General features: G+C 36.7%; 1 protein-coding gene across 1 annotated transcript in view; it reads left to right on the top strand.

Annotated features, from left to right (window-relative positions):
• Positions 1-460: 460 nt before the first annotated feature.
• The window catches only part of PTPRR (protein tyrosine phosphatase receptor type R), a 373,668-nt gene continuing 362,269 nt past the window's right edge, over positions 461-11,859 (top strand). Inside the window, exon 1 of the mRNA XM_043965209.1 lies at positions 461-947. Within this exon, the coding sequence (XP_043821144.1) occupies positions 890-947 (58 nt within the window). The 5' untranslated portion in view covers positions 461-889. The remainder of the gene's footprint in view (positions 948-11,859) is intronic.

Raw genomic sequence — 11,859 nt, 5'->3', positions numbered from 1 at the left:
TAAGAAAGCAACGGAAAAGGGATTGTGAGTGAGGGAGACCATGAGGGAAATTGGAGCAGGAATAAAGAATGCATAACTAACACTTCACCTGAGCAGCAGAACACCAGAGAACTGGAGAACCAACCTTTATCCCTACAGATAAATCTTTTGGGACAATGCAACTTGCATCCAAGCAAGTGGGCCTTCTTTAAGTAAGAAATAGAGATATTTGGGCAACAAAGTAAAGCTTTATCAATGTACTTGATGCTTTCCCAGGTGTTTTTTCACCTGTCCTCCTGGCTCTCTTAGTTCCAGAAATTACAGTGTCTTTAATAAACCCAAAGCACATCCCCCTCTCCAATTCTGTGGGGTCTATGTTCCCCTTTCAGCTGCTACTAAGAGCTGGAGAAATGGAATCCCAAGTTGAAAATCCAGTGTGGTTCTAGTACAGAAACTGGGCATGCTCAGTAGCCAAGGCAGGTTTGGGTTGCAAATAAGACGCTTTCTCACTCCACATGCAGCAGAGCTGCCAGGCTGGGAAGAGACAGACAGTAATGCGACCAGAAATTCATTCCCTACCGCGTTCGCAGTGAGTGCTTGTTCCCAAAGGCATTAACCATAATTGATCAGGCATTTGTCCCAAGCCTACTTGGAACCCGACCCTGCTTTCTCCTCCTGCTCTCTCTTTCCCTCTATCCGCCCCCCCTCCTCTTGGGAAACCTAGGAAAGGAGGGTTTGCTGCTGGTTTCTGTCAGCGCCACAGACCTCTCCACAAAATCCAGGGCGAGATCTAGGAATCTTCGAACACGAACGGGGAAATAGGAAGACACTTGACCATCGACTCTTACTGCGCTTTGCCAGTGGTGAGATCGCCGTGGGTTGCTTCTCCTCACCTCTCCATGCAGTCACTATGCAGAGAGCAATCGGCTTCCCTGCACTGTGCCTGCTTGTTAATCTCCACGCTGCAGGTAAGATACTGCCGCGCTTTTAGCCAGAGACCTAGATAGCCTATCAGTCGCACATGCTTGAGGACTGGGGGAAGAACCGCTCTTGGGATGTCAGGGATAGGATAGGAAAAGGGAATTCAAGACGGTGCCTGATGGGAAGAGAATGAGGGACGCACCTGTTGGTGGATCAAGGCAAGGAGCTTGAGCTAAAATTGGAACTGGTATATGTACATGTATGCAATATATTTATATATGTGTGTATCCATACATATGTATGTATGTATATGTATATATGTATGATGTGAGTGCAATGCGATGCATCGTATACATGTCTTATTTGTAATACTAATATCCACGTTTTCATTGAACGTGCAGGGTTTTGATTCCCCCAGATCTATTCGTGTGTGATGTATCTGAGTCTGTTTTTAGGAGTGTGGTAAAGATTTCTGCTTGAAGGCACTTCATCCATAGCTATACATTTTCTTGGTAAGCAGGTTTAGGGAGAGCTTCAATAAATGCATTGGCCCTCATCTGGTGGACCACATCCCCGCCCAAAGGATCGAAATAAATGGCCCACATCAAACTGCTTAGGCTACTCTCCGGATCTTTGGTCTCTTTCCTTGTCAATCGAATGTTCTCCACCAATAGCTGAAATGAGTGGGTTCAGCAGAAACCCGGCGTCATGCATTCAGAACCATGGTCAGCGCCTGCTGGTAATAAAAATCGAACCATAGTTTTAAACCCCGAACACTGCAGTGGGCACTTTCCTTAAGACAGATTTGGTATTCTATTGGAAAGAGCAGCTGTGAGATCGACCAAGATATCACGGCAGTTTGTATTAAACCAGAGCAAGGCGTGTTAGTGAAGCAAACCAGGAGATATGAGAATAGACCTGGGAGGTTGTGTGAAGTCATCAAAGGCCATGCTTTCTAGATGTGAAGCTTCTCTCTATGTAATGTAGCCTGAAAGTACCTGCTAAACAGAGCAAATTCTTTATGTAAAAAAAATAGACTATGGTAGGGAGGTTTTAGGAATATTGCTGCAACAGCAGTCTTCTTTTAGCACTCAAGCAGCCATAAGACTGAATCTTTCATGAGCTTGCATGATTAAGAAATTTCATGGAGGGAAAAATGCCTTGCAATTTTTGTTGTTAATGTTACTGAAGTAGCTATTAGATAAAAAAAAAACTGTTGGTATTTTTGTAGTGAAATAATCAGATTTAAATATTACACTTTCCCATTTCTCCCTGAAGCCTCCCTCATTTTTTATGTATTATGGATCATGGAGAATGCAATTAATATACCTATTAAGACTATAATTAAATAAAAGTTTCAATTGTTTTAAATAAAGCATTCCATTAAAAGGTTTTCTGTAGTTCTATATGACTTTCCAAGTGGTATGATTTGATCACTAACTTCATTAAGTTAATTGCAAAAACAATTTTGATTTTATATTCCCCTGTTTTCATACTTCCTTAAATATTCCAACTGAATTGGGATCAGGGAGGGAAAAATTAGGCTCATATAGGAAGTTATAAGGTTTACTTCCATAATGTTCTTTCAAATATTATGCTCGTATTTTATAGTAAATTTAAACAAGATAGCATGAAGCCTATGAAATCAAGATGTCATTGAATGTCACATTCAACATGTACAAATCATTTCTATTTTTAAAATTACATTTAGAGCCAGATGGGTTTACGGGTGAATTTTACCAAACATTTAAAGAACAATTAATTCCAATATTATACAAATTATTTGGAAAAATAGGTGAAGAAGGAGTTCTACCAAATTCGTTTTATGACACAAATATGGTGGTGATACCAAAACCAGGCAAAGCAAAAACAGAGAAAGAAAATTATAGACCAATCTCCCTAATGAATATTGATGCTAAAATCTTAAATAAGATATTAGCAAGGAGATTACAGCAAGTGATCACCAGGATAATACACTATGACCAGGTGGGATTTATACCAGGAATGCAGGGCTGGTTCAACATTAGGAAAACTATTAACATAATCAACCACATCAATAAGAAAACCAACCAAAATCATATGATTATCTCAATAGATGCAGAGAAAGCCTTTGACAAAGTACAGCACCCATTCCTAATAAAAACACTAGAGAGTTTAGGAATAGGGGGAGCTTTCCTTAGAATAATAAACAGTATCTACCTAAAGCCATCAGCAAGTATTATATGCAATGGAGATAAATTAGAGGCCTTCCCAATAAGATCAGGGGTGAAACAGGGATGTCCATTATCACCCCTATTATTTAATATTGTCCTAGAAATGTTAGCTTTAGCAATCAGAGAAGAGAAAGGAATTAAAGGAATTAGAATAGGCAAGGAGGAAACAAAACTATCACTCTTTGCAGATGATATGATGGTATACTTAAGGAATCCTCGAGAATCAAGTCAAAAATTACTTGAAACAATTAACAACTTTAGCAAAGTAGCAGGATATAAAATAAATCCACATAAATCATCAGCATTTCTATACATGACCAACAAAGTCCAGCAGCAAGAGATAGAAAGAGAAATTCCATTTAAAGTAACGGTAGGTAATATAAAATACTTGGGAGTCTACTTGCCAAGACAAACCCAGGAACTCTATGAACACAACTACCAAACACTCTTCACACAAATCAAATCAGATCTAAATAATTGGAAAGATATCAATTGCTCATGGATAGGCAGAGCTAATATAGTAAAAATGACAATACTGCCTAAATTAATTTACTTATTCAGTGCCATACCAATCAGGCTACCTAAAAATTATTTTATACAGCTAGAAAAAATAATAACAAAATTCATCTGGAAAAACAAAAAATCAAGAATATCCAGGGAAATAATGAAAAAAAATTCACAGGAAGGTGGGTTAGCGGTACCAAACCTGGAGCTTTACTATAAAGCGGCAGTCATCAAAACTATCTGGTACTGGCTAAAAAATAGAGTGGTAGATCAATGGAATAGGCTAGGCTCAGGAAATGCAGTAGTAAATGACACTAGTAATGTAGTGTTTGATAAACCCAAAGACTCCAGCTTCTGGGATAGGAACTCAGTATTTGACAAAAACTGCTGGGAAAACTGGAAGATAGTATGGCAGAAATTAGGCTTAGACCAACATCTTACACCTTATACTAAAATAAGGTCAAAATGGATACATGATTTAGACATAAGAGGTGATACCATAGGTAAATTAGGAGAGAAAGGAATAGTGTACCTATCAGATCTTTGGAAAGGAGAACAGTTTTTGACCAAACATGAGATAGAGTATATTATAAAATGCAAAGTGGATGATTTTGATTATATTAAATTAAAAAATTTTTGTACAAACAGAAGCAATGCATCCAAAATTAGAAGGGAGGCAGAAAGCTGGGAAACAATTTTTGAGGCCAGTGCTTCTGATAAAGGCCTCATCTCTAAAATATATAGGGAATTAAATCAAATTTATAAGAATCCAAGTCATTCCCCAATTGAGAAATGGTCAAAGGATATGAACAGGCAGTTTTCTGATGAAGAAACCAAAGCTATCTATTCCCATATGAAAAAATGCTCTAAATCTCTAATGATTAGAGAGATGCAAATTAAAACAACTCTGAGGTACCACCTGACACCTATCAGATTGGCTAAAATGACAAAAAAGGAAGATAATAAATGTTGGAGAGGCTGTGGGAAAATTGGAACACTAATGCATTGTTGGTGGGGCTGTGAGCTGATCCAACCATTCTGGAGAGCAATTTGGAATTATGCCCAAAGGGCGATAAAGCTGTGCATACCCTTTGACCCAGCAATCCCACTTTTAGGTCTTTTGCCCAAAGAAATCATGGAAGGGGGAAAGGGACCCACATGTACAAAAATATTTATAGCTGCTCTTTACGTGGTAGCAAGGAATTGGAAGTTGAGGGGGTGCCCATCAATTGGGGAATGGCTGGACAAGTTGTGGTATATGAATACAATGGAATACTATTGTGCTGTAAGAAATGATGAGCAGGAAGAGTTCAGAGAAACCTGGAGGGTCTTACGTGAGCTGATGATGAGTGAGATGAGCAGAACCAGAAGAACATTGTACACAGTATCATCAACATTGAGTGTTGACCTACTGTGATGGACTATATTCTTCTCACCAATGCAATGGTACAGAAGAGTTCCAGGGAACTCATGATAGAAGAGGATCTCCAAATCCAAGAAAAAAAAAGAAAGAAAGAACTGTGGAGTATAGATGCTGATTGAACCATATTATTTCTTTTGTTTTGGGTGCTGTTGTTTTTTTTTCTATTTTGAGGTTTTGCATCACTGCTCTGATTCTTTCTCTTGTAACAGGATTAATGCAGAAATAGGATTAATGTTATTATGTGTATATATATGTGTGTATATATATCTATATGTATATGTATAGATATATATAGATATAATCTATATCAGATTACCTGCTGTCTAGGGGAGGGGGGAGGGAGGGGAGGGAGGGAGGGAGAAAAATCTGAAATTGTAAAGCATGTATAAACAAAAGTTGAGAACTATCTTTACATGTAACGGAAAAAATAAAATATCTCAAAAAAAAAATAAAAAAAAAATTACATTTAGAGAAATTAAGAGTGTAAGTGTGTATACCATTATTAACTTACTGAAGAAGATGTTTGTAATAAGATGGAGTGGAGACTCTTGTTTAGAGGAAAAGACTGGAAGTCTTAAATCCTAGATTATGCTCAGAGCTCTGCCAAGGGAATTGTGTAACCATAGCCAAATCTATACATCTCTATTGCCATCTGAAAACAGAAATGACCATATTCTTCAGTCATTTCAGTCACATCCAACTCTTCAAAACCCCATTTAAGGTTTTCTTGGCAAAGATACTGGAGTGTTTTACCATTTCCTTCTCCAGCTCATTTTACAGATGAGGAACTGAGGCAAATAGACCCTTACACAGGGTCACACAGCTAGTAAGTGTCTGAAGCCAGTTTTGAACTCAGGAAGATAAGTCTTTAGGCCTGATACTCTATATACTATGCCACCTAGCTGCCCAGAAATGACAATACTTACTCCCTATTAGAATGTAATGAATTAATTTTTGCCCGTTTTTACCATTCCAGAATCTCAGATGCAAAACGCTTTAAACCAATAAATTATACTTGCTTTTCATTAATTCCTTGAAAATGTGTGTTTTGCTAGAGCAGGTTGAAATTTTGACATTTTGGTAGTTGTCAGTTATACATTTTAATTTATTTTTTAAATTATTATTTTTTTGGTGGGGCAATGAGGGTTAAGTGACTTGCCCAGGGTCACACAGCTAGTAAGTGTCAAGTGTCTGAGACCAGATTTGAACTCAGTTCCTCCTGAATCCAGGGCTGGTCCTTTATCCACTGTGCCACCTAGCTGCCCCCTATACATTTTAATTTAAACAACAAAGTATGGGACATGAGCTATCAGATCAAAATTGTAAACTGCAATCTATCTGAATTTTAAAATAGCTTTTTGTTATAGAACTGAGGAAGACTGGTTCTTTCCCCTGTCTCTTGTTCATTTGGGTCAAACATGGAGAAAGGGAACTTGAGGGAAAAAATAAACTATTGCCTTCTAAATTGCTAGCTTGTTGACTGCTAGAGATTGTTTCCATGATAGCATTTTTTGGTATCAGAATGGACGTAAACTTTATAAAGGAATGACTTCCATAGTCATATTTTAAATTGAAATGCTAAATGATTCATTTGGGGCATTCCAATAGTACTAAAAATTACTGCATGCTGGTGGAACTGAGGGTGAAAAGGGAGATTACAATGAATTTTGAAAGTTTTTTTAAATGAGAGAAACTATTTAAGACAAGTTGGTTACAGCACTGGAAACTTAGATGCTTTGTTGTTTACCTTATCAGTAAATTGTTTTGGTTAGGTAGACTTTGGTTGGATCAGGGACAAATATCAGGTAGATGCTACACAACACTTGTTCTCAGCTTGGAATCTCCTTTTCCTTCCTCATGGAGAGCACTGTATTGTGATATAGGAAAACCAGCTCCTTGCAGACTAAGAATTTCGTTCTTCACCAAAGCATAAATTCCAGTGCCTTATTGTGGTGTGGAGTTGATCCTATATTCTCAGCGGTTTTGCCAGAAGAACACAAACCTTGATAGGTCCTACCAACCTGGAAAGGCTAGGTAAGCCTATCATTAGTCAAGGATCAACTTAGCTAAATTCATAGAGACTCATTGGATATTGACTATCAGGTGATGACATTTTATAGCCACAACAGCTCATGAAAACTAATATAAGATGGGGGAGGCTGTGTTAGGCATAATAAAATGATGGAACTTTTGAAATATTAAAATATTTTAACTAAAGTAGGTTCAAGGTCCTGGGATATATTGGAAAATTTCCCTTTGAGGAATATTACTCTTAGATGAACAGCCATAATTTGTTTCTATTTGCCTCTTCCCCCTCAGAGCTTCATAGATTTTCAGAGGGATGACAGACCAATTATGACACATTCTTTTTATTTATATACTTAAGAGTCTACTTTAAGCTGCTTACAAAGGTCCAAATCTATCTTCCCTGGCAGCATGCACAGTCTGTCTAAATGTGCCACCTTAAGAACAAGTCTTGTTTCTCTCCAAGTAATACATTAGTCAGCCTCTCTCTGTTTCCTTCTTTTCAGGGCAGTTTGGGTTTGTATATAATTCTGTGTGGCCAATGTGAGGGTTCATTAGTGGAAAAATCTTGAGAAATACCAACCTAAAAGAGATGATAGGTTCTACATTAAACTGATTAGAGAAAGGGATATGGACCTTGGGCTTTTTTTTGTGTTTTGTTTTGTTACTTCAGTGAGTAATTACAGAGAGCCCCAATATCCATTTTTTCTATGTCCACTATCTTTCTCTCTCTGTCTCTCTCCCCACCACACAAACATGCACACACACAAATATGAATCTATCACTTTTTTCCTGAGTATGTTTTTTTGAGATAGTTTCCTGTTGGCATTGATACCATCTTTTAGTTAGCCAGCCTATAACTGCCCAAGATATTCCAAGGGAATGATCTTGATTTCAGAGATTATTGCACCTACTAGGACTCAGTTTTCTAAAGCTCAAACCAAGAGTAATTTATACAATTATTAATTCTTTTAGTTATTATAGACACAATATACCAAGTGGAAAAATAGGTTGTACCTTCACAATGCCAGAATAAGAATTTGTTTTAGTGACAAAATAATATGAAATTCTTCCCAGGCCATACACAAACTGAATCTTTCTATATTACGTTTTCTCTTTTTAATCAGTGGTTTTTGTGCTCTGTAACATTCCCTTACTGACCTAGAAGGATTGATGTAGTTAATTTTAAAATGAATATAACTAGTACTAGTGAGAATCTGGCTTCCTACTGATAGACATGGTAATTTACATATTGGTTGTAATGAAACTCATGAATGCTAAGGATATTCTGAAGTTATGTCATTAAAACATTAAATAGAAAGGCAAACATTTTGAAAGTTGTTGAATTTCTTAATGAAGTCCTTAATTGTTATTTTATTAATGTGAGAGTGAGCCTGTAATACCTGGGATTCATTCATTTTTTTCTACTTCATAGTGGTATAAAGATTAGTATCACATTATGTTAAGTTTTATAGTACTTCTTCAATTTTTAGAATTATACTTTAAGGTAGAGAGGAAAATATGTAAGTACAGAATAACAGCAATACATTGTTATATTTAATTTACTTTGTTTCTTTCTAATTTCTATTGCCTCCCAAAAAACATGTTCTGCACCTGACTTTCCTATTTCTATCAATAACATGACCACTTTGGCTTGAAATATTGGTCATCTTAGATTGCTCCTTATCCTTGTTCCCCCATATATGGCCATTCAGTAAGTCTTGTTGATTTTTCCTTCATTGTGTTTTTGGCATCTGTCTCTTCCCTTCTGCTCCCATTTTTGTCTCACTAGTTCTGATCATTATCATTTTACATTAGTTGTTACAGTAGCCTCCTAAAGTAATCTTCCAACTTCTAGCCATTTTCCTTTTCTATCTGCAAAAATCCTCCCTGCCCCACTGGTATCAGATTAACTTTCCTAAATCATTGATTTGATCATGTAACTGCCCTTCTAAAAAAAGTACAGACTTTGACTACAGGGTTAAATATAACCTACTTAGCCTGGCATTTTAGGCCCCAACCTACCTTTTCCAACTTTCCCTAAATAAACACATGAAGGGGCTCTAGTTACCATAATTTCAACACATAATGATTTTTTCCATTTCTGTGTTTTCTTCACACCATTTTCCTCATGTGGAATACTTTATTTTTTCTTTATATTTTTGGAACAACAATAATGAACATTTATATAATAATTTAAGGCTTGCAAAGCACTTTTACAAATACCATTTCATTTTATTCCTGGCAGCTAGGTGATATTATTATTTCCATTTTACAGATGAGGAAACTAAGGCAGACCATGATTAAATGACTTTTCCAGGGTCACACAGCTAATAAGTGTCTAAGACTGAACTTGAATTTAGATTTTCCAACTCCAAGTCTACTGTGCCAGCTAATTGTTAGAAACCTTCCTACCCTCAAAACCTAACTTAAATCTTGCTTATAATGATCATTGTTTATACTTTTAATTTAATGTTACTGATATACCTTCTTTGTATTGCATAAATTTTTGTTTTGGTTTTTGTTGTTGTTTTTTTTGCAGGGCAATGGGGATTAAGCGACTTGCCCAGGGTCACACAGCTAGTAAGTGTTAAGTGTCTGAGGCCGGATTTGAACTCAGGTACTTCTGAATCCAGGGCCAGTGCTTTATCCACTGTGCCACCTAGCTGCCCCCTGCATAACTTATTGAAAGGAATATTTAGACAACAGGAAATAACAACTTGTATGGAATTCAAAGAAACATGGGGAAATTTCTATAAATTGATACAGAGTGAAATATATGGAGCCAAGAGAATGATGTATACAGTGATGATAACAATGAAAATATAAAGGAAATGAACATATTACTAAAAGGAAGATAAATCCTGAGCAAATAAGGAAACAAAAAATGGTCACAGAGAAGAGTAATGAAGTATACCTAAATTCTTTTGCCAGAAAGGTAGGTATCACAAGAACATAGTACTGTACATATTGGTAAAGGTGGCCATTGTAGCAGATATTTTTCCTTAATAGTCTTACTTTCATACAAGGGAAGGTTCAGTTTTGGTTGGGAGGGGAAGTATTTCTACAAATTACAGCTATATAAAAACAAAAAGAACACATATCCCATTTATTGCATATATACATATATACATGTGTGCACATGTATACATATGAGGCAGCTAGATGGTTCGGTGGATAGAACACTTAGCCTGGAGTCAGGAAGACCAGAGTTCAAATCTAGCCGCAGACACTTATTGACTGTATGACTCTGGGTAAGTTACTTAACTTCTGTTTACTTTAATCCATTGGAGAAGGAAATGATAAAACATTCCAGTATCTTTGCCAAGAAAACCCCATGGACAGCATGGTCCATGGGTCTTGAAGAGTTGGATAGGACTGAACGACTGAACAACTGAACAACAATATGTTAGTTCCTCTTTCTTTTCTTTTCTTTTTTTTTTCAGGGCAATGAGTGTTAAGTGACTTGTCCAGGGTCACACAGCTAGTACATGTCAAGTGTCTGAGGCCAGACTTGAACTCAGGTCCTCCTGAATCAAGGGCCGGTGCTCTATCCACTGTGCCACCTAGCTACTTCCTTGAACAACAATATGTACATATATATGTATGTATGTATACTTAACTTGACAAAAATTATAAAATTTGGGAGCTGAAATAAATAATCTCTGAGGTCCTTTCCAGGTCCAATACCCTATAATTTTGTGTGAGTCCACATATGAAAACACTGGATAAGATACAATTGGGATATGCAAATAAATATGAAATAAGTCTATTTTCTCAAGTTTTCAATCAAATTGTTTTATTTGTCCAAGTAGTATGAATTCTTGGAAGAGATCAAATTTTATACTTCTTTGTGCTTGACCACAGGCCCTAGCAAAGAATAACTTACTCAGAGTAGATGCTTAATAAATACTTAATCATGAAAATAAGTGTGACACCTGTAGTTACATTCATAAAGTCAAGTCTTTTCTGACCACAAATAGCAGGGATGGCTCTATTATTTCCCATTTGCATTTACTGATAAAGAGGATCAGGAAGTAGGTAAATCGTTTGTAGGGCTAATTATACTTTAGTGAACTTCTAGCACAGTCCAATAGCTAATGTTGCATTTTTAGGGCTCAATGTTCAGCATGTAGTAGACACACAATAAACATTTATAGAATTTAAGAGACTTCTTGAACTTCATTAATGTAGGAAGATATTTACTAAAGAGTTCTCAACCCTGATGCGATTCCTACAGGAAAAATGCCCCCCCCCTTTTTTTTTGCAGGGCAATGAGGGTTAAGTGTTTTATCCAGGGTCACACAGCTAGTAAGTGTCAAGTGTCTGAGGCTAGATTTGAACTCAGGTCCTCCTGAATCCAGGGCCAGTGCTTTATCCACTGCACCACCTAGCTGCCCCCACAAATGCATTTTTTTTTTTACTTTATTGAAAGAAGTAGAATAAGCTAACAGAGAAAGTCAAGTATGTGTCTCAGAATCAGCCTAAGTTTTTCCATCCTGAGTCTCAAGTGGGAATCAAATTCATCTCATATAATCTCTTACATGCTCCATGAATTCCTTCTACAACATACCAGACAAGTCATTCATCCATGAGAAACTCAAAACATCATTAGTATCCCTGTTTATTTTAAGACCTACTTCCTTAACTTGAGTTAATATCTTTCTCCCTCTAACTTCAATCCCTCAAAGGGTCCTAATTCATCTCTTTGTAACTTCTGGCATAAATTTGGTCCTTCCATTGCAGACCTTAAGATATTTGAAGGTGAAAATTACTTATCTAACCACTTAAAAT

The sequence above is a fragment of the Dromiciops gliroides genome, chromosome 5 (genome assembly GCF_019393635.1).
Source record: "Dromiciops gliroides isolate mDroGli1 chromosome 5, mDroGli1.pri, whole genome shotgun sequence".
Lineage (NCBI taxonomy): Eukaryota > Metazoa > Chordata > Mammalia > Microbiotheria > Microbiotheriidae > Dromiciops > Dromiciops gliroides.
This window is presented reverse-complemented; position numbering and strand designations above follow the sequence as displayed.